A 23,906-nucleotide genomic window follows, 5' to 3' on the forward strand; every position below is an offset into this window, starting at 1 on the left:
GTTGAGTGTGAAAAACCTAGCAGCTTTGCAGTTCTTGACACACTCTAACCGTTGCGCCTGGCACCTACTGCCATACCCTGTTCAAAGGCACGTAAATCTTTTGTCTTACCCATTCACCCCTTGAATGGAACACATACACAATCCATGTCTCAATTGTCTCAAGGCTTAAAAATCCTTATTTAACATGTCTCCTCCCCTTCATCTACGCTGATTGAAGTGGATTTAACAGGTGACCGTGACATCAAGAGATCATAGCTTTCACCTGGATTCACCTGGTCTGTCTATGTCATGGAAAGAGTAGGTTTTCCTGACATTTTGTACATTCAGTGTATATGTAACGGGGTTATATTGGTGATTCCCCTTGCCACTTTATTGTTAAGCCATGGGTTTTCGGTTTTAGTTTTGTCTTGCCTTCACCAACTCAACATGGCATCTTATTGGCTGGTTTGCGTAGCTTGCTCACAAGGGAGGATGTTTCAGTTAGAATCATCCCAGTAAACAAGCACCAAACCAGCGGTAAGTTGTTGGTTGCAAAGGACTGTACATCAAAAGTGATTTTTATACTCCCAAGTGACGATTTAAATGTACAATATATATCAATTTGTTTGTAAATGTTATTCGAACATCACACATACGATGCAGTGTTTTTTGCTGAATATTTTTGGTGCATTTTGTTGTAGAGAATTCCAGCTAATACTAGCTAGCAACTTACTGTGTCTGGTGGGGGGTTTGTATATTTTGTACAGTTCCTGAGTGCAGAGTTGGATGGTGAGCCGTGCATTGCATGACGTGCAATTTTGTGCTGTTCCTATCAGAATAAAGCTCCATGACTGGTGTTACAAGTTGGAGTTCGTGTCGATGATTGATTGTACACAATGCAAGAAGAGTACTGTTACATATATACCTCACGCAATAGCACACAGAAGGCTACCATACAAGATAATGCAAACTGCAAACAGTTCACAGTGAAATTCTCTTTTCTCCACTAGAAGCTGCTCTTTAATCTGTGTCCCTTCCACGGGACGGTTGAGCTAACGTAGGCTAACGCGATTAGCATGAGTTTGTAATTAACATGAACATTTCCCAAGACATAGACATATCTGATATTGGCAGAAAGCTTAAATTCTTGTTAATCTAACTGCACTGTCCAATTTACAGTAGCTATTACAGTGAAATAATACCATGCTATTGTTTGAGGAGAGTGCACAATTGTGAACATGAAAAGTTATTAATAAACAAATTAGGCACATTAGGGCAGTCTTGATACAGAAATGTGATGGTTCATTGGATCAGTCTAACACTTTGCACCTTCACTGCTGCCATCTAGTGGCCAAAATCTAAATTGCACCTGGGCTGGAATAATACATTATGGCCTTTCTCTTGCATTTCAAAGATGATGGTACAAAAAAATTAAAGTTAATGTTTTTTTTCTTCTTTTTATTATCTTTTACTAGATCTATTGTGTTATTTTCTCCTACATTCCTTTCACATTTCCAAAAACTTCAAAGTGTTTCCTTTCAAATGGTACCAAGAACATGCATATCCTTGCTTCAGGGCCTGAGATACAGGCAGTTCGATTTGGGTATGTCATTTTAGGCGAAAATTGAAAAAAAGGTGCGGATCCTTAAGAGGTTTTTAACAACCTACACTCTGGTTTGTCACTACATAACAAATCTACTAACCGCTCTATTTATCTCAAGAGGGATGGGTATTATAATGTAATGAGCTCAAAGCTGATGGCAGTAATGGATTATCCAATTTCTCACACATACTTCTTCTCCTAAGCCTCCATCTCCACAGGTTGTTGTGATGTTGATGATGATGTGATTACTGACAGGGTTTGCAACTACACCACTGTAGATGGAGTTGTAATGTTATCTCTCTACCTCTAGAGGGAGAGACAGGCTGGTGATGAGACGAGGGGTGTAAAAATTAGCCCAAACAGTTTCAACTAAAACAGCAGTTTCTATTGGATATATTCAGTTAGGTCCGTCCCTTTTCTGTTTCCTTCTTTTTAAGAAACGTTTTGCAACAGAATCGTCTTAATGAATACATCACAGAGGGCTGCTGGTCTGGTTGAGTCTATTCTCTCCTCTGTACCAGGACAAGATCACATCTTTCCAGTTCTTCACAACACACACCACTGAACAGCTGGCGCTTTAGTGAAATGAACCATTTGTTCAAATGGAGAAGGCTTGACAGAATGACGTTCATGCTGGTATATTTTGTCATTAATGGTATGTTTCTTTTGTTTTTACTGATTTGCTGCACTAACTAAAATTGTATGTGGGAGATGATAGATAAGTAGCCTAATGTTTTTATTTTTAAATGTTCAATGTTTTAATTAGTAACATTGGTCAAATTCAAAAATGCTAAATCATTTAAACAGTGCAACATTTACACTGTGTGTAGCCTATTGCTAAGACTCATTCCAAAATAACATTCCTCTCTCTCCATCCTCCCGTATCCTGTCCGAGCATTAGACAAATATTAGACAGTAAGGGATAGATAACAACGGAGAGTAGGTTCTAAAACAGAGCTCTTTCGTGGGAAGAAAGAGGTGTAGGATATAAAAGTTTGTGATCTATACACCAACTACAGAGTATGCCAATACTTTATTGATTCATAGACTAATTTAGATTATTAATATTTTAGAAACAACAGGCTGACAACCTTTTATCGTTCTCTGAGACTGAGACTGTAGCTTGTCATTTGAAACTAATTTGTGTTGTATTAGAATTTTGGCCAAATGACAGAAGTCACATGTTCACTGTGTTTAGGCTCACAGTGCCTGCCCCATGATGTTTGAAAATGCTAATGACTACGGATGTGATAGTAAAACATGCAACTTTATGGTGTTGGGGCTTGGGAATTCCATGATGAATCATTGAAGGACAATGGACATGGCTTTATCCCCAAAATGAAGAAATGATTTAATGGATATCAATATCTAAAAGTCATTATGTAAAAATAATATTCAGACTCAGTGGTATTTAAGCTACATTCGAGTGGGACATTAAACAGGAAATGTTTGTGATTTCCTGTGATCATGTGGTCAGAGGCTGTCTGTCACGTAGATGGATGGAAGAGCGACAGGCAGGTCGTTGGAACAGGCAATGTACTTTGTTAAAAAGGTCATGGTCTGGTCACTGGTCAGCCCACCACAAATTTGATGTTCCTCTGGTCATAGCGTGGGACAAAAAAAACAGTGTTTTTAGGGTGTAAGTGTCTCGCTTGAATGTCTTAAACCTGAGAATGAAGACCTTCAAGAGAAATAAGAGCAACACTACATGACCAAAAGTATGTGGTCAGCAGTGGTGTAAAGTACTTATGTAAAAATACTTTTAAGTAGTTTTTTGGGGTATCTGTACTTTACTTTACTATTTATATTTTTGACAACTTTTACTTTTACTCCACTACATTCCTAAAGAAGATAATGTACTTTTTACATACATTTTCCTTGACACCCAAAAGTACTCGTTACATTTTGAATGCTTAAAAGGACAGGAAAATGGTCCAATTCAAGGACTTATCAAGAGAACACCCCTGCTCATCCATACTGCCTCTGATTTGGCAGACTCAATAAACACAAATGCTCCAATTGTAAATTATATATGAGTGTTGGAGTGTGTGCCCCTGACTATCCGTAAATTTAAAAAATCAAGAAATGGTTTGCCATAAAATTATAAGGAGTTTGAAATGATTTATACTTTTACTTTTGATACTTAAGTATATTTTTGAAATTACATTTACTTTTGATACTTAAGTATATTTAAAATCAAATACTTTTGGACTTTTACTCACGTAGTATTTTACTGGGTGACTTTCACTTTTACTTGAGACATTTTCCATTAAGGTATCTTGGGTACTTTTTCCACCACTGGTGGTCAGCTGCTCGTCGAACAACTCATTCCAAGATCATGGGCATTCATATGGAGTTGGTCCCCCTTTGCTGCTATAACAGATTCCCCTCTACTGGGAAGGCTTTCCACTAGATTTTGGAACATTGCTGATATGACTTACTTCCATTCAGTCACAAGAGCATTAGTGAGGTTGGGCACTGATGTTGGTCAATTAGGCCGGGCTCGCAGTCGGCGTTCCAATTCATCCCAAAGGTGTTTGATGGGGTTGAGGTCAGGGCTCTGTGCAGGCTCTGTGCAAGTTCTTCCACATCAATCTCAACAAACCATTTCTGTAGCCTACTATGACCGTTTCCACATGAAAGAGGAGGATGCCATTGGCGTTTCTCTACAAGGAGGGTGAGTCAAAAAAAAAAATCTACTTGCATGCAAGCACGCACACACACAGAAATCAGTACCATGGACAGCCACATTATATTTAGCTTACGTTGATTTGACTAAATCGTTCTTTATATGTTTTAGTTGTCACTGTTTTAGTCTAAATATAGGTGATCTGATGTTGGAATGCTGAAGTTGAAATGGTGCTGAAATAGTGGAGGCAGCGCCTGTTTTCTTTGTGACTTGGTGGTTCGAAATCAATAGTTGTTTAGTAGTCCAACAATGTCGGAAACATTATTCTGTCATTGTCTCTTCTTAATGTCTCAACCATAGGCCTATAGGCCGGGATTTGGTCTGATATAGCAGCATTTGAAATGGTAATTTTTACATTGGATAAAAGTATCATACACTTCACTACATTCCTATACATACGACCTCAATTCCTAAATATATTTTTTACTCCATACATTTTCCTTCACCCCCCCCCCCAAAGTTATCATTACATTTTCAATGCTTAGCAGGACAGGAACATTTTCAAATTCACGCACTTACCAAGAGAACATCCCTGGTCATCCCTACTGCTTCTGATCCAGACTCACTAAACACAAATACTTAGTTTGTAAAAATAGCCCCTGGCTATCCGTCAAAAAGACAATGGTGCCATCTGGTTTGCTTAATATAAGGATGTTTTTTATTTAACTAGGGAAGTCAGTTAAGAACATATTCTTATTGACAATGACAGATTACATCAGCCAATCCCGGACACACTGACTCCCAATCACGGTCGGTTGTGATACAGCCTGGAATCGACGCAGGGTGTCTGTAGTGACGCCTCAAGAACTGAGATGCAGTGCCTTAGACCGCTTCGCCACTCGGGAGCCAATATTTATACTTTACTTTTGATACTTATGTATATTTAAATCCAAATACTTTTAAACTTTTACTCAAGTAGTATTTTAAGTGACTTTCACTTTAATCTTCTATTAAGGTAGCTTTACTTTTACTCAAGTATGATATTGGGAACTTTCCCCATCACTGAGTAAGCTCCACTCATTGTACTGTCACCATCATAGCCTTGACGACATTTGTTCACTGATATCTCCTTATACTTTCAATCAGTTTAGTTTTCGCTTTTTCAGCCACATTCCTGAAGCCCAAGAAACATACGCTTAACTTCCTATTACGTATGGAAATTAAGACGGTTTATGAATTACTTTTTGGAAGGTTACTGTCAAAATGAATAATATAAATTAAATGGGCATCGATGACAGGCGCATGGGCCCCCAGAGCTCAAGTGGCTGCGGGTCACTTGAGGTCACTAATTAGGTCACTAACTCCCTCTGCTGTTTCCTAAAGTCCACAATCATCTCCTTTGTTTTGTTGACGTTGAGTGAGGTTGTTTTCCTGACACAACACTCCAAGTCGTTGTTGGTAATCAAGCCCTCTACTGTTGTGTCATCTGCAAACTTGATGATTGAGTTGGAGGCGTGCATGGCCACGCAGTCGTGAGTAAACAGGGAGTACAGGAGGGGGCTGAGCCACACCCTTGTGGGGACCCAGTGTTGAGGGTCAGTGAAGTGGAGATGTTGTTTCCTACCTTCACCACCTGGGGGTGGTCCGTCAGAAAGTCCAGGACCCAGTTGCACAGGGTGGGGTTGAGACCCAGGCCTGCAGCTTGATGATGGGCTTGGAGGGTACTTTGGTGTTGAATGCTGAGCTGTAGTCAATGAACAGCATTCTTACATAGGTATTCCTTTTGTCCAGATGGGATAGGGAAGTGTGCAGTGTGATGGCGATTGCATCGTCTGTGGACCTGGAGCGGGACTCTAACCCGGAAGCTTATAAGAAATCCCGCTATGCCCTCCGACTAACAATCAAACAGGCAAATCGTCAAAACAGGACTGAGATCAAATTGTTCCACACCGGCTCTGACGCTCGTCGGATGTGGCAGGGCTTGCAAACCATTACAGACTACAAAGGGAAGCATAGCCGAGAGCTGCCCAATGACACGAGCATACCAGACGCGCTAAACTACTTAGAGGCAAATAACACTGAAACATGCATGAGAGCACCAGCTGTTCCAGAAGACTGTGATCACGCTCTCCGCAGCCGATGTGAGTAAGACCTTTAGACAGGTCAACATTCACAGGGCCAGATGCATTACCAGGACGTGTACTGCGAGCATGCGCTGACCAACTGGCAAGTGTCTTCACTGACATTTTCAACCTCTCCCTGTCCGAGTCTGTAATACCAACATGTTTTAAGCAGACCACCATAGTGCCTGTGCCCAAGAACACTAAGGTAACCTGCCTAAATGACTACCGACCCGTAGCACTCACGTCTGTTGCCATGAAGTGCTTTGAAAGGCTGGCCATGGCTCATATCAATACCATCATCCTAGAAACCCTAAACCCACTCCAATTTGCATACCACCCCAACAGATCCACAGATGATGCAATCTCTACTGCACTCCACACTGCCCTTTTCCACCTGGATAAAAGGAACACATAAGCTCATCAATAAGCTAAGGACCCTGGGACTAAACACCTCCATCTGCAACTGGACTTCCTGATGGGCCACCAACAGGTGGTATGGGTAGGTAACAACACCTTTGCCACGCTGATCCTCAACACAGGGGCCCTTCAGGGGTGCGTGCTCAGTCCCCTCCTGTACTCCCTGTTCCCTCATGACTGCACGGCCAGGCACGACTCCAACACCGTCATTAAATTAGCAGATGACACAACAGTGGTAGGCCTGATCACTGAGACAGCCAATAGGGAGGAGGTCAGAGACCTGGCCGTATGGTGCCAGGACAACAACCTCTCCCTCAACGTGATCAAGACAAAAGGAGATGATTGTGGACTACAGGGAAAAAATTACCAAGCACGCCCCCATTCTCATCGACGGAGCTGTAGTGGAGCAGGTTGAGAGCTTCAAGTTCCCTGGTGCCCACATCACCAACAAACTAATATGGTCCAAGCACACCAAGATAGTCGTGAAGAGGGCACGACAAAACCTATTCCCACTCAGGAGACTGAAAAGATTTGGCCTGGGTCCTCAGATCCTCAAAAGGTTCTACATCTGCACCATCGAGAGCATCCTGACTGGTTGCATCACTGCCTGGTATGGCAACTGCTCTGCCTCCGACCGCAAGGCACTACAGAGTAGTGTGTATGGTAGTGTGTATGGCCCAGTACATCACTGGGGCCAAGCTCCCGGTCTTCCAGGACCTCTATACCAGGCGGTGTCAGAGGAAGGCCCTAAAAATTGTTAAAGACTCCAGCCACCCTAGTCATTGACTGTTCTCTCTGCTACCACATGGCAAGCGGTACCGGAGCGTCAAGTATAGGTCCAAGAGGCTTCTAAACAGCCTCTTGGACTTATGGCTTCTAAAAGCCATAAGACTCCTGAACATCTAATTAAATGGTTACCCAGACTATTTGCATTCCCCCCCCCCCTCTTTACACTGCTGCTACTCTCTGTTGTTATCATCTATGCATTGTCACTTTAATAACCACCTAAATGTACATACTACGTCAACTAACTGGTGCAACCACACATTGACTCTGTATCGGTACCCCCTGTATATAGTCTATTGTTATTTTACTGCTGCTCTTTAATTACTGTTTACATGTATCTCTTATTCTTATATCTTATTATTTTTTTGAAACTACATTGTTGGTTAGGGGCTCGTAAGTAAGCATTTCACTGTAAGGTCTACATCTGTTGTATTTGGCGTATGTGACTAATACGATTTGATTTGTTGGGGCGGTATGCAAACTGAAGTGGGTCCAAGGTGGCCGGTAAGGTGGAGGTGATATGATCCTTGACTAGTCGCTAAAAGCACTTTGTGATGACAGAAGTGAGTGCTAGTTCAGCTAGTTCAGTCATTTAGTTCAGTTATTTTTTCCTTCTTGGGTACAGGAACAATGGTAGCCATCTTGAAGTATGTGGGGACAACAGACTGGGATAGGGAACAATTGAATATGTCCGTAAACACACCAGCCAGCTGGTCTGCGCATGCTCTGAGGACACATCTAGGGATGCCGTCTGGGCCATCAGCCTTGCGTGGTTTAACACGTTTAAATGTTTTACTCTGTTCAGGTACGGAGAAGGAGAGGGGAGGGTGCAGTCCTTGTTAGCGGGCCATGACGATGGCACTGTACTTTCCTCAAAGCAGTCAAAGAAGGTGTTTAGTTTGTCTGGAAGCGTGACGTCGGTGTCCGTGACGTGGCTGGTTTTCTGTTTGTAGTCCGTGATTTCATGTACACCCTGCCACATACGTCTTGTGTCTGAGCCGTTTAATTGCGACTCTACCTTGTCCCTGTACTGGCATTCCGCTTGTTTGATTGCCTTGCGGAGGGAATAACTACACTGTTTATATTAAGTCATATTCCCAGACATCTTTTCAAGGTTAATGCGGTAGATCACGCTTTCAGTTTTGCTCAAATTCCGCCATCCATCCATCCACGGTTTCTGGTTAGGGTAGGTTTTAATGGTTACAGAGCGTACGACATCTCCAATGCACTTATTTATAAATGCACTCACCGAGTCAGCGTATAGGTTGATGTTGTTCTCTGAGGCTGACCGGAAAATATTCCAGTCCGCGCGATCAAATCAATCTTGAAGCGTTGCTTCCGATTGGTCGGACCAGCGTTGAATGGTTCTCGTCACTGGTGCATCGTGCTTGAGTTTTTGCCTATAAGACCTCAGCGCCTCAGAGCCTCGGATCAGTACTGTTCTGTTATTATACATATTAATATTACATGTTGGGTTTGTGTCCACATACAATTGTCTCATGGTCTTGTTTCCACACATTTTAAGTTGTTTGTTTGCCTTGTGCAGGGCTGCATGCCAAGCATTTGGACGTTCAATGAAAATGAGAAGATCCACCTTGATTTCTTTGTACTTTTGTTGCATAAATTCTGCTCTTAGGGTATCTGCGTGCTCTTTGTATATATTTTTTCCTCCCTGCTTCACTGGCAATACCTTCTGCATTTTGGATTGTAAGGTTGCTGAGTATGGGCTTGTAAATGTATCCATCTGAGTTTATTACAGCTGGATACAGTATATGTTACAGCTGGTTTGCACTTGGCTAGTTGTAGCTAGATGTTTCTGAATGTAAACAAAGCCTACCTCGATTGTTTTCTGTCTGAATTGTTTTCTCTTGGTTGTGTAGGTTTAGGTACTAGTTTTCCTGTCCTTTGTCCTTTTTCATTGTCCTTTTTGTTATTTGTTAGCTAGCAGCAGGTAGCCAGTAGCTAGAAACTCTTAGCAACGTGTAAACAACTGTTAGCTTGTTAGCTATCCAGTTGAGTTATCAGGATAAAAGTTGTCTTCCGATGTTGTATTCTTAATCCTTCTTTATCTTTCACCCACTTGTTTTTCTCAAATGTACAATTCCTCAATCATTTGAAATATGATATCTTAATACTAGATATTAGGAGCTCATCATTTTACCAGCTACTCTTGGAACAATAACTCAGTAACTCATAACTGATGTTTTGAAATTATCTGTAATTTTCCATTGAGAAATATATTTCCCTACAGAAATCATTGCAGTTGTGCAGTTGCACATGCTGTTTTATTATATGGCTACTGCAATAGCTGCGTCCAAAATAACACAGTTAGAGTCACTTTTGTAACTGCAGGGTTTATATTATATTATCCTGTACAATTCAGTAATTGTGTAGTACAGGGGTAGGCAACCCTCTTCTGTTTTTTTGTTCCAACTAGGCACCACACCTGACCAGCTGAGCTAATTGATCAGTTCAGTTATTACCTAAATTCAACACACCTGTCCTTCCAGGTTGGTTAAATGAAAAACATGAATAGCCTGCGTCACTCCAGGACCATGGTTGCCTAACCCCTGGTGTAGTGGTTATGTCCTAACACTGGTTATTTTGCAGTTATACTGCAGTTGCTCATTCAAAATAACCATTATACTGCAAATACTGTAACTGCAGTTTCACAATTGCAGTGAGTTACAAGTTGATGGCATAGCCAATGCTTTGTTGTTAATTGTTGTCAGCTTTACTGTTACAGTAGCCAGCTGCAGAAATAGCCCCTCAACCATTGCATACTTTTTTTTAATTGTTTTTCTTCACATAAGTCGCTATCTGTGTGTTGTCTATCCTTTGTTACAATCCCTATGGCGATGCTGAGAAGTATGTTTATCCTAAACGAACAAGACTTTGGTATGTGAGTATGTGTGGGTGAGACATAAACACAGAAAGATATTAGGCTTAAACCGTATACATACTTTATTATCAAGTCTCTTGAGTATGTAAGCCGGAGGCTAGCTTCCTTGTGCTGAAGAACATGCAACACTGGGGAGGCTATCACCACAATGTTCATTGTCTCATCACCAATTTGTATAGATAATTTGCTTAGAGAATGTGAAAACAATGTGGAAAATGTGTAGTTACACTCCTAGGCCTACCCACCCATGCAAAATAGCCTTCCTTTTCCCTGTGCAATTTCACTTTCATTTTTAGAAATCCAAAGACCCCTAGCAGGTCTACTACATTGATCTAACAACTGTAAGAATTATAAGAGTCACAGGTAGACGTTTAGCATTACTGAGAACTATTCTGTTCGCTGCAGTGGAACATATTCATTGCAGTGGAAACATTTCACCACATACAGTAGGCCTGCGTGTGAGACGGGACTCTGTGTACGCAGGGAAGACTGTGGGGGGATGCTTCTCAAACCACTAATGTGACAGAAAAAGCAGACCACATGATGTGACAGACTGATGGGAAAGGAAACGAGTCTGTGTTCACAAGCAGAGACACAGTCACATATTCAGATAGACAATATATACAGTTCGCTATTGGAGGACAAATACATTATGTTCGCAGGGTGTGCATGAGTTTTCTTCTATTCACCTGTAGAACTAATACTGAAAAGTTGTTACTGTACAAGCCCAATAACATGCTGTTGGGCCTATGAGCCAATAACCAGATTATTAAGCTAATGACCTGGGTAACCTAATGCCTAATTGAGCCCACCTGCCGCATACGTGACACTGAAACATTTGTTCTACCTTACTCAACACCTTAAACCATAGTCGTGAGAAGTAGGGGTGCTGCAGCACCCCCTGAAAAATCAGAAGGGGGAAAAAAGATATGGATTTTTTTCACAAAAGTAGTCGTGTATTAGCGGGCCGATATAGCCGTCTGTAGTGCAGGGGGAAAAAACGTCCACCCTCCGTCAATGAAAAAAATAGCATAATCCCCACCCTCAACTACAACCTGCAGCTGTGCCTAAAACCTTGAAATCTTTTGCAGTTAGCACTTTTTTATTTAGGAAAAAAAATATGTGTATTATTGACAGTGGTGTAAAGTACTTAAGTAGTTTTTGGGAGTATTTGTACTTTACTTTACTATTTCTATTTCTGACTACTTTTACTCTACTACATTCCTGAAGAAAATAATATACGTTTTACTCAATATATTTTCCCTGACACCCAAAAGTACTCATTACATTTTGAATGCTTAACAGGACCAAAAAAAGTCACATGCATGCACTTATCAAGAGAACATGCCTGGTCATCCCTACTGCCTCTGATCTGGCGAACTCACTAAACACAAATGCTTAGTTTGTAAATTATGTGTGTGTTGGAGTGTCTCTGGCTATCCATAAATAAAATAATATGGTCTGGTTTGTTTAAAATAAGGAATTTGAAATTATTCATACTTCTGATACTTACACTTTTACTCAAGTATTATTTTACTGGGTGACAAATTTGTTATGTTTACTTTTATTTAGGTATGATAATTGGATACTTTTTACACCACTGATTATTGATATACATTACATCTGTCTAGATAATTACATTTGAGTAATTTAGCAGACACATTTCTACAGGCTACAGATGCTTATAATCAGAATATTTTTGCAGTGTCCATATGTACAGAATTCCTGCCTCTTTCCTACTGCTAGATGGACAACCATCATGCCCCTGATCTATTTTTCTGTGTTCTCAACACAAAACCTTGTTTCAACATATAACACATAGGCTAATGCCTACAATAGTCCTCTATCATGCTGAAATGTTCCTCTGACCCTGAAATTCAAATGATACGATCTAGGCTATTTAATTATGTTAGGTGGTAATGAAATCTCTCTGTAAAGTCATCAAATCAAATCAAATTTATTTATATAGCCCTTCGTACATCAGCTGAAATCTCAGTGCTGTACAGTGCTGTACAGTGCTGTACAGAAACCCAGCCTAAAACCCCAAACAGCAAGCAATGCATGTGAAAGAAGCACGGTGGCTAGGAAAAACTCCCTAGGAAAAACTCCCTAGAAAGGCCAAAAACCTAGGAAGAAACCTAGAGAGGAACCAGGCTATGAGGGGTGGCCAGTCCTCTTCTGGCTGTGCCGAGTGGATATTATAACAGAACATGGTCAAGATGTTAAAATGTTCATAAATGACCAGCATGGTCAAATAATAATAATCATAGTAGTTGTCGAGGGTGCAACAAGCACGTCCGGTGAACAGGTCAGGGTTCCGTAGCCGCAGGCAGAACAGTTGAAACTGGAGCAGCAGCATGGCCAGGTGGACTGGGGACAGCAAGGAGTCATCATGCCAGGTAGTCCTGAGGCATGGTCCTAGGGCTCAGGTCCTCCGAGAGAAAGAAAGAGAGAAAGAGAGAATTAGAGAGAGCATATTTAAATTCACACAGGACACCGGATAAGACAAGAGAAATACTCCGAGATGTAACAGACTGACCCTAGCTCACCGACACATAAACTACTGCAGCATAAATACTGGAGGCTGAGACAGGAGGGATCAGAAGACACTGTGGCCCCATCCGATGATACCCCCGGACAGGGCCAAACAGGCAGGATATAACCCCACCCACTTTGCCAAAGCACAGCCCCCACACCACTAGAGGGATGTCTACAACCACCAACTTACCGTCCTAAGACAAGGCCGAGTATAGCCCACAAAGATCTCCGCCATGGCACAACCCAAGGGGGGGGCGCCAACCCAGACAGGAAGACCACGTCAGTGACTCAACCCACTCAAGTGACGCACCCCTCCCATGGACGGCATGGAAGAACACCAGTAAGCCAGTGACTCAGCCCCTGTAATAGGGTTAAAGGCAGAGAATCCCAGTGGAAAGAGGGGAACCGGCAAGGCAGAGACAGCAAGGGCGGTTTGTTGCTCCAGCCTTTCCGTTCACCTTCACACTCCTGGGCCAGACTATACTTAATCATAGGACCTACTGAAGAGATAAGTCTTCAGTACAGACTTAAAGGTTGAGACTGAGTCTGCGTCTCTCACATGGGTAGGCAGACCATTCCATACCTCCAGCCGTTTGCTTAGAAATTCTAGGGACAATTAGGAGGCCTGCGTCTTGTGACCGTAGCGTACGTGTAGGTATGTCATGTGCTTTTTCGGTGATATCCTTGCCTTTTATTTTAGGGAAAAACAACAGTCAATTGGGGAAGAACTTCCCTCACTCAGAGAATGCATTTCCATGTGAACTTAATTTCTGACAAAATATTCAACTACTAGTCGTAACAATTATTTCCTGACCCCAACCATCACATTAGGCCTGTAAATAACTAAGAAGGACTGAGATACTCAAGTCAGTAGTGTCATTCCAGACGACTACATTATAGACGTGCAGAAAAAATGTACTAATGATTGAATGTCATTGTCATCTTCAGTGCAGTCTGACATCAGATCACAATATCATATGGATGTGGTTACTGACATGTTAAACACTTATCCAGGTATTGTGAGATTTAGTGTGTGACTGCAGTCATTGTGTTGATTTTGAGTCTCTCTCTTTCCACAGTTCTCTGTGCTTCTCAGCAAACAGTCCAGTCTGAGACGCAGCAGGTGAAAGGCATCGTGGGACAGTCTTTCTCTTTTCCAGAGAGGGTGATCAAGTCTGGCAATTTACTTTTTGGAGACCTTGGCTCTATTGCAAATGTGTACCCTGGTAAAGAAGGCAACATCACCCTTGAGAAGAGATTTAAAAACCGCCTCCACTTGAACAATGTTACAAGATACTTCACTCTGTCAGACCTTCAGATAGACGATGCTGGGGTTTATACTCTGGAGAATACAGATGAAGGGAAAATAAATACAAAATTTGTGCTCACTGTGTACAGTAAGTGTGTGTGTGTGTGTTGTATATTACAAAAACATTTAATATAGTTTGCAATTTCAAATTATTCATATTTTTTCTTCCAGATGTTGTTTCCAAACCTCAGTTGAGAGACTGTGACAGCAGCTCCTGTAGTGTGGTGTGTTCTGTGGACAACGAAAAAGAGGTGACCTTGACCTTGTACAGGGGAGAGGAAATACTAAACCAGACCAGCATTCCTGATCTCACCACTGATCTATCTCTCCATTTGGAGGTAGAGGGAAAGGACTACAACTCCACCTACAGCTGTGTGGCTGCTAACCCTGTCAGCAATGAGACAGTTCATGTCCCAAAATGTTGCAGTGAAGATGGTCATCCTAATGATGTAGGTAAGAGACATTTTGAATTAAAACCATCCAGAAAATAGCAATTACCAAGTGAAGTGTAGTTGAGCTCATTCAAAATATATTTTACAAAAATAATTTCCTTGTGTTTTATTTATTTCAGACAGTGATGGGATGACTCGGGGTATGCTTATTGCAGTAATCTGCGTTTTGGTTGCTTCAGGGCTGGTTGGACTTGCAATCTCTCTAAAGAAGAGAAGAAATGGACACTCACAAGGCAGGTATTTAACTTTTAGAGGTGTGAGGTCACTTCCCAAAGTCAAAACATGCTTAGCCTTTTTTATCAAAAAATTATTACAATCAAGGGTAGTGTTTTGGAAAAGGTTGGAAATGTTTGCTTAAACACAGCATGCAGGTCAAATAAAGTGTCATATCTTCCACACTTCCTCTGCTTGGTCAGACAGTGTCGTTATCCCAGACAACTTCTCTAAATGTTGAAAAAGCAGAAGGCACACACACGCTCTCTGACAATGATCACTTGAATAGCTTGGCTTATCTGACACCAAAATGACTGCAAGTACAGAGATCAGAGTGTTTACAGAACCTTTCCAGGGGGGTGAGCGTCTGTATGTCTCTGTCAGTTAGTCACACTTCACCCTAGCCCTATATTTACTTTACTTTATTTGTCTTCATAGATTCATCTGAAAGAGTGCAAGCTGACATTGAGTATGCAACAATAACTCCTAAAAAACGAACAGATAATCAGGTTAGTAAAAATGCTACAGGCTGATTGACAATACAGCAGCTTTTGCAGCCCTCATGTCTACAACTGTAGGCTTTAGCTCTGTGTCAGTGGGTTAATGTGGTCTTGAGTTGCACAGACCACCTGAGTTTGATACCCGGCCTGATGTCAATGCAACCAGTTTTGCCCATATGATATGGTTTGGTTGCACAATTAGAATCCACACAGCACATATGGTGTACCGGAGCACCAAGTCTAGGTCCAAAAGACTACTTAACAGCTTCTACCCCCAAGCCATAAGACTCCTGAACAGCTAATCAAATGGCTACCCAGACTATTTGCATTGCCCCCCCCCCCCCCCCCCCCCCTTTACGCTGCTGCTACACCCTGTTTATTATCTATGCATAGTCACTTTAACTCTACCTACATATACATACGACCTCAATCCTCGAATAACCGGTGCCCCCGCACATTCACTCTGTACCGGTACCCCCTGTATATCTTTGCTATTGTTCTTTTACTGCTGCACTTTAATTATTTGTAACTTCAACAACAAAAAAATCACTTATCTATTTTTTACTTAACACTTATTTTTCTTAAAACTGCATTGTTGGTTAAGGGCTTGTACAGTAAGTAAGCATTTCACTGTAAGGTCTACACCTGTTGTATTCGGCGCATGTGACAAATAACATCTGATTAGTAATGCCTTTAGTCTTTTACAGTATTTGCAAAGTCTGTGGACTTTTAAAGTAAGGCTTCGTGATTCCTCCCACTAGCTGTAGAAAAGGTTCTAGTGCTGTGTTGACTGTTGAGTTACTTACTGCAGAACAATGAGAGTAGACACAGTGTTGCCAACTTAGTGACTTGGTCGCTATATTTAGCGATATTTAGACCCCTCTAGCGACACATTTTCAAAAAATCGACTAACGACAAATCTAGCGACTTTTTCTTGTGTCATTGGAAACTTTTGGAGACTCTGATGTGAAAGCGCATATCGTTCTTACTCTTCTCAACGAGCAGCGGGTGCTGCCGTGCGCCCCACCCCATCCCAAAGCACTCACAGGCGGCCAAGTCCTCGCGCAGCAGGCGCTCCCAGATGCAGTCAGAGCAAGAGATGTTCACCCCTCCGCGTCCAGACTGCAAATGAATCGCGCATGCGGAAAGCCGCCGCTGCGCGATTCATCCCGGCATTCAGGGCGGGATGTAAATGTAAAAGGTTCTTTGTCTAAAATAAATCACTGCATTTGACTCACACAGCCTCAGTCACTTACTCACCTTGTGTACTGTGTGTGTGTGCCTCTCTGTGACATAAGCTAAACTTCTAGCTTCAAAGGCTGGTTGAAACCATTTATTGGAGATGATACACGGGCTGATTTCTACGCCAAACATAGTGATGTAAAAAAACACATGACAACTCAAAAACATACTCGAAAGACAAAGCCTTATAACAGTTCCACCCAAAACAAGCTGCCATTTATGGTTAAAAAAAATTGACTCTGCAAAAAAGGCTGAGGCCACCATGGCATTAGCTATCGCTGAACACTGTTCCACGCTGGCATGTGATCACATTGGAGAAGCATGTAGAGCTGCTTTCTCAGACTCCACTGCTGCTACCCACTTCAAAATGCACAGGACAAAGTACACAGAAATTATTAATGGTGTTCTAGCACCATACTTTCTGAAAAAGTTGGTCGCAGATGTGGGAGACCAGCGTTTCAGCCTCTTCCTCGATGAGTCCACGGATGTAAGTATTTCTAAGGAGCTGGGGGTTGTGATAAGGTACTTTAGTGGCACCAAGCAGACAATTGTATCAACATTTCTGGGGCTTGTTGAGTTGGAGGGAGGAGATGCCAAATCTATAGCCCGTGCTGTTGTGGCTTTCCTCGAAGTGTGGTCTTAAAAAAGAGAAACTCCTGGGGATAGGGACTGACAATGCCTCTGTTATGACGGGGATTAACAATGGGGTCCAAAATGTGCTGAAGGAGGAGTATGGCCTCAAATATCTGGTTCTTATTTGATGTGTGTGCCACTCTGCAGCTTGCTCATTTGTAGTTCTAAACATATTTAGGGTGTTTTTTACTCACTTTTTGTCTCTTCCACGACGTATTCCTCTCCTACAGCGTCCATCACAATTACATGCACATGGCAAATTAGGTGACTACGTCATTTAGCGACTTTTAGGACAGCCAATAGCTACTTTCCTTACTGAGGAGTTGGCAACACTGATGAGACAAGAGAGTGTCAGGCGTATCCTGTTTCCTTCCTCTGGCACAACGTTTATAATGAAGAAGCATAACATCCTTTTTTAATTGTGTTACTTTCCTAACCTCTTATCTCCCCCTCTCTCTGCCCCTTCTTTCCCTGTCCCTCTCTGTCCTTCCCTCCCCCTGCCTAGGAGGAGCGAACAGATTTACCGGAATTGGAGTCGCACAGAACAGATATACCAGAATTGGAGTTGTGTACCCTGACATCAGTTTATGATACACTCATGTTACATCGCATGGCTGGCAGCGGGGATGTTGACACAGCATGAAGGAGAAAAACGGTGGGATAACTCACATTCTGTAGAGGACGGTTTATCATAAAGAGGACGTTGAAACAAAATGAAAGTAAAAAAAAATATTCATTCTAACAACCTTTTAGAGGCACAGTTGTTATGGGAGAAAAATCCCCTGGAACTGTTGCGCTGATGTTATAATTTCAGGCATTCTTTGTAGGTCATTCTCACAGACCTTCTGTCAAATAGAGGCCTCGATGACATCCACTGATGAGGACCAATTCCATAACTATGCATTGAGTAAATAGCAGGGTCGGGATAATCCCTCTTTTCAAGTGTCTTTTGTCCCAAATCCCAATGTATTGGTTAAAACAAATGGAACATATCTTTTAAAACAATTCACTAGTGTGTTTGCAATGCTACTGCTGTGCCAAAGCTTATTTTCAATATTGTCTGTTCTGTTTAAATGTAGGTGCCTCCCCTGTATCTTTTGAGCTGGTCATTGTTTAGCTTGCCAGCGGATAGCAGCTGTGTACATAATATAAAAAAAGAAGGCGTTTCAGATAAAGGCACCTACTCCTTAGAACCAATGGCTGTTAGGCTCCTTTAGAAACAAAAGGTCCATAAATAAATGTTTTCCTTTCACCATGTGTTGTATTGAAAAAAACTTGCTGAGGGATAGATCTTGATTTGCCATTTGATCTTGAGTGACATTTTCCTCTTAACGCTTTTCACAAAAGGTAGGTCTGGGCTAAATTGTAGCTCTTCATTAGCTTGTTTCGTTTATTATGATGGAGCATTTATTGGTTGTTCTTATCTATGTAGCACATCCTCCCTTAAGAATACAATCACTTTTTCCTGCAGACACTGTACACTCTCTTTGTCACGTCCTGACCATAGTAAGTTGATATTTTCTGTTTGTTTTTGTATGTTCAGTTTCTAGTTTTGTATTTCTATGTTGGTGTTTGGGTTGATCTCCAATTGGAGGCAGCTGATCCTCGTTACCTCAAATTGGAGGTCATATTTCAATTGTTTGTCCCACCTGTGTTTGTGGGTGATTATCTTTTGAGTAGTGTGTTTCTCTCTGCGGCACGTTTTGTTGTTTGTGTTTCAAGTGTATAGCATTTAGTTTCACGGAATAAATAAATGTGGAACTACGAACACGCTGCATTTTGGTCCGATCCTTCAGACAGTCGTGACACTCCTATCAGAGCATGTCGTGCTCTATCTACATTAGTGCAGCCACTGTATATACAGTGGGGAGAACAAGTATTTGATAACCTGCAAAATCAGCAGTGTTTCCTACTTACAAAGCATGTAGAGGTCTGTAATTTTTTATCATAGGTACACTTCAACTGTGAGAGATGGGATCTAAAACAAAAATCGAGAAAATCACATTGTATGATTTTAAGTCATTAATTTGCATGACATAAGTATTTGATACATCAGAAAAGCAGAACTTAATATTTGGTACAGAAACCTTTGTTTGCAATTACAGAGATAATAAGTTTCCTGTAGTTCTTGACCAGGTTTGCACACACTGCAGCAGGGATTTTGGCCCACTCCTCCATACAGACCTTCTCCAGATCCTTCAGGTTTCGGGGCTGTCACTGGGCAATACGGACTTTCAGCTCCCTCCAAAGATTTTCTATTGGGTTCAGGTCTGGATACTGGCTAGGCCACTCCAGGACCTTGAGATGCTTCTTCTTACGGAGCCACTCCTTAGTTGCCCTGGCTGTGTGTTTCGGGTCGTTGTCATGCTGGAAGACCCAGCCACGACCCATCTTCAATGCTCTTCAATGCTCCATGCTTCAGATGGTGTTCTTGGGGTTGTACTCATCCTTCTTCTTCCTCCAAACACGGCAAGTGGAGTTTAGACCAAAAAGCTCTATTTTTGTCTCAGACCACATGACCTTCTCCCATTCCTCCTCTGGATCATCCAGATGGTCATCGGCAAACTTCAGACGGGCCTGGACATGCGATGGCTTGAGCAGGGGAACCTTGCGTGCGCTGCAGGATTTGAATCCATGACGGCGTAGTGTGTTACTAATGGTTTTCTTTGAGACTGTGGTCCCAGCTCTCTTCAGGTCATTGACCAGGTCCTGCGTGTAGTTCTGGGCTGATCCCTCACTTTCCTCATGATCATTGATGCCCCATGAGGTGAGGTCTTGCATGGAGCCCCAGACCGAGGGTGATTGACCGTCATCTTGAACTTCTTCCATTTTCTAATAATTGCACCAACAGTTGTTGCCTTCTCACCAAGCTGCTTGCCTATTGTCCTGTAGCCCATCCCAGCCTTGTGCAGGTCTACAATTTTATCCCTGATGTCCTAACACAGCTCTCTGGTCTTGGTCATTGTGGAGAGGTTGGAGTCTGTTTGAGTGTGTGAACAGGTGTCTTTTATACAGGTAATGAGTTCAAACAGGTGCAGTTAATACAGGTAATGAGTGGAGAACAGGAGGGCTTCTTAAAGAAAAACTAACAGGTCTGTGAGAGACGGAATTCTTACTGGTTGGTAGGTGATCAAATACTTATGTCATGCAATAAAATGCAAAATAATTACTTTAAAAAATCACTCAATGTGATTTTCTGGATTTTTGTTTTAGATTCCGTCTCTCACAGTTGAAATGTACTACCTATGATAAAAGTTACAGACCTCTACATGCTTTGTAAGTAGGAAAAATCGGCAGTGTATCAAATACTTGTTCTCCCCACTGTATCTGTGCTAGCACAGGTTACTGTGACCCGGAAATACAAAATCTGTTGATACCATAGTGAGTTGTTGCACTGTAGGCTATTTCATATTATACTACTCTATTTCAGAGTAGTTACTGAGACTGAATATGAAGATATAATTCACTTTTCAACTATTTTAAAATAATCTCTTTACTTATTCAAACTGATAAAAAATAAACATGTTGTACTAAGCTTCAATATATTAAGTCAAAGACTTACCCATACATTTCATTTTAAGTCATAAAATGTGTATATTTCCTGATGTTTAACAGTCATCAATACATCAATACCCATGCTTGAAATATATAAATGTTTTACATAGCCTATCACAACTCAATATGATGGTATATTACTCCATTCCCTGTTTTATGTTTTGTTGTCATTTAAATCTTTGTAAACAAATAATGTATTGCTTCAGAATACCTGTGTAAACTATCATTCCTTGAATCCACAGCTGCTTCTATAAGTTTGAGAGTGGAAACATTTCTTCAGAAACATTTCTCCAGAAACACAACTCCAGATTGTAGTTTTAATGTAACCTACTTCTAGGGTCAATAGGAGGGACCACAGTAATTGGTTGGTGGATTCTCTATTTAGCGAGTTTAAGTGTGTGACCTTTTGTTCTATCACTTTGCATGCCAGGCAGCTGTACATTTCAAATTTAAAAACAATTATGACTGTAAACAGTGAATTATTAACTTTTTATTTAAAAATCCTATACATTTCCAGCATTGTTTAGAGAAAACGTTGGTCTTTTCTTCCGATCCTTTTCCTCCATCTAGTGGTTGAATGTTTTTATATTTCAGTACACTGTATACAATGCACAGTGTTTCGCTCTGAGACAGTATACTGTAAATTGTGTAAGTGTATCTTAAATCATGTGGAACCAACCTTTCTATGCTTTAGACTATAGTCATGCATTTTTGTGCCAATGTGCCATTATTATAACATTATTGTGAGTAAAAATTTAAACATTTGTGAAATATGCCATGTCGATGCTATTTGGTAGCAAAACATGAGCCTCATTTATCATTCTGTGTATTTATGTTATGTATGTTCATTTGAATATTGTTATATTACTGTATTATTGATTTTGTATTATAGATATGTTGTGTTAGAGTAGTGTCATGTCCTGACCAGTAAAAGGGGTTATTTGTCATTGTAGTTTGGTCAGGGTGTGGCAGGGGGTGTTTGTTTTGTGTGTTTTGGTGTTTTTGGTTTAGGTTCTATGTTTTCTATTTTTATGTTTAAATCTAGTTTTCTATTTCTATGTTGGGTTTTTGGTAGGATCTCCAATTAGAGGCAGCTGGTTGTCGTTGTCTCTAATTGGAGGCCATATTTAGTTGAGGTTTGTTTCACTTGTGTTTTGTGGGTGGTTATTTTCTGTATAGCCTGTGTGCCTTATGGAACTGTTTTTTGTTGTTTGTTTATTTTGTTTAAGTGTTATCTTTAAATAAATTAAGTATGAGCACTTTACCCGCTGCGCCTTGGTCCTATCCTTACGACGACAATGACAAGTAGAGTGTAATAATATGTTGTGAAATGTATTGTTTTATTTTGTATGTAATTGCATAATCGTGATTGGACCCCAGGAAGAGTAGCTAATGGGGATCTGCAATAAATACAAATGTTGTGTAGTTTTCCACGAAATTCCGATTGCGCAATGTTGTAATCTGTTAAACTCCAATGTTTTGTTACAAGAAATGAGTAAACTTCCTATATAAAACACACATGATCTTTCAGTCTGTAGCAGCATGGACAAAGTGGTGAGTAGCCTACCTTTACACTTTTAATTTGATTCCTGATCTGTAGCATAACTCCACAAAATTACGTTTTCTACTACAATCACGGAAGTGGGGTACGGAAGTAATCTTTATCAATTGAAAGCAGTTAATCCAAGCAATAACAACACTGGATTATAGCTCCCATTATACCTGGATTATAGCTCCCGTCCACCCACTCTAAATGAATGAAAACACGCTTTGGTGATGAAATGTAACTTCCTTATCTTATAAACTACCTTTGACCAAATATGATTATTCATGTTCTGAGTCGTTAGGTGGGGTCTTTCTCTAACATATCATAAACATTATATTTAAAAATCAGATTTTGTAACTTCAGTAATAAGCACCGAACTCTGACAGAGCGGTGGCGCTTTCTCGCAGTAACTTTTGAGGGTTTTACATGTATCGGTCCTCTGCAAAGTTGTTTGTGAGAAATCTAAGAAAAAGAACAGGAATGTTTTTATTAACATAAAGCGTACAGCATACTAAAATATGAAAATACTACATGGCATGTCTCAAAATCAATATCTATTTTATGTCCTCCAGATTCAAGAAGAAAAATTATGATGTCAACAGTGAGTCTGTCAATTAGCCTAATCCTCGCATAGTATCCTGCCTAGCTGGCACAACGCTATTTTCCAGTTTTTTGACCACTTTGATTCTCTGGCCTCCATTGATTTAGTCGCCTTCATTTTGGCCATCCCTAAGGGCAAACACTTTTGAACTGATTATGAGAGACATGGGTTTGGACCATTGGTTTTCATAGAGGAGTATCTACACAATTAACATACTATTTTACCCTTTGGTCAAAATATGTGTTTTTGATTGGACACCCTAATGACATGTATTTATGTAATAGTCCACTCCATTACACTCAAAAGTGATTTAAACTTCAACCAGTGAATGCTAGCGATGGCTAGATATGCTAGCTATTCTACCAGTCTCTCTTAAAGAGTGTTAGCAAGCTAATAGCACATCCTGCATTCACATTTATTTTTAAGGGGTCTGTGGTAGGTTGATAACGATTTCACCAAAGTATGTTGTAGCAGACATTTCAAACGACAATCTCAGCTAATGAGAAAACAGTCATGGTATTTAATTTTAGAGAATGAACAAGATTTAACAAGGCAACCTTGAGGCTAATTTGACTGTGTGCAATGCAGTAGAGAGGTGTGGCTGCTGTGAAACGTTATTCCATGAGGAACTAACAGAGGCCCGGACGTTGGTGCCGTCACCACGTTTTATTAAATAAAACCCCTGACTTTAATCATTTGGTAAAAAGTCTGTCCTCTGTGACCCGGAAAACCGATAAGTGGTCAAGGAGAGTCTCAATTTGTTAGTAGGCAATCGGAACACAGTCCTCCCCTCCTTGATATCCTCCTTTTGGCAAGGATGCACAAGAGAATCCTACCAGTTCTCTGAAGAGTTTTGAAATCTGCCACACCCCATTTCA

At 41.0% G+C, this 23,906-nt stretch overlaps 1 protein-coding gene across 6 annotated transcripts; it reads left to right on the forward strand.

Annotated features, from left to right (window-relative positions):
* The first annotated feature begins 1,898 nt into the window (after positions 1–1,898).
* On the forward strand, positions 1,899–18,578 carry LOC115191974 (SLAM family member 5-like). 6 transcript variants are annotated; one of them, XR_003877817.1, is made up of 6 exons: positions 1,899–2,237; positions 14,057–14,374; positions 14,458–14,739; positions 14,858–14,975; positions 15,390–15,460; positions 17,832–18,578. XR_003877817.1 is itself a non-coding variant. In XM_029750041.1 (6 exons), exons 1-6 carry the CDS (start codon positions 2,168–2,170, stop codon positions 17,967–17,969), a joined length of 1,014 nt encoding a protein of 337 aa, XP_029605901.1. In that variant the 5' UTR covers positions 2,030–2,167; the 3' UTR covers positions 17,970–18,578. The 6 variants fall into 6 exon arrangements, 5 of the variants coding, with proteins under 5 accessions (XP_029605905.1, XP_029605903.1, XP_029605904.1 ...); XM_029750041.1 differs by having other exon boundaries at positions 2,030–2,237; positions 14,858–14,992; XM_029750042.1 differs by having other exon boundaries at positions 2,035–2,237; positions 14,858–14,971.
* The last annotated feature ends 5,328 nt before the right edge of the window (positions 18,579–23,906 follow it).

The sequence above is a fragment of the Salmo trutta genome, chromosome 4, assembly GCF_901001165.1.
Source record: "Salmo trutta chromosome 4, fSalTru1.1, whole genome shotgun sequence".
Taxonomy (NCBI): domain Eukaryota; kingdom Metazoa; phylum Chordata; class Actinopteri; order Salmoniformes; family Salmonidae; genus Salmo; species Salmo trutta.

Coding starts and splice junctions, on each gene's coding strand:
- LOC115191974 (XM_029750041.1), top strand. CDS start 2,168: ATGAACCATTTGTTCAAATGGAGAAGGCTTGACAGAATGACGTTCATG. Junction 14,740..14,857: donor TGGTCATCCTAATGATGTAG/GTAAGAGACATT, acceptor TATTTATTTCAG/ACAGTGATGGGATGACTCGG. Junction 15,461..17,831: donor AAAAACGAACAGATAATCAG/GTTAGTAAAAAT, acceptor CCCCCTGCCTAG/GAGGAGCGAACAGATTTACC.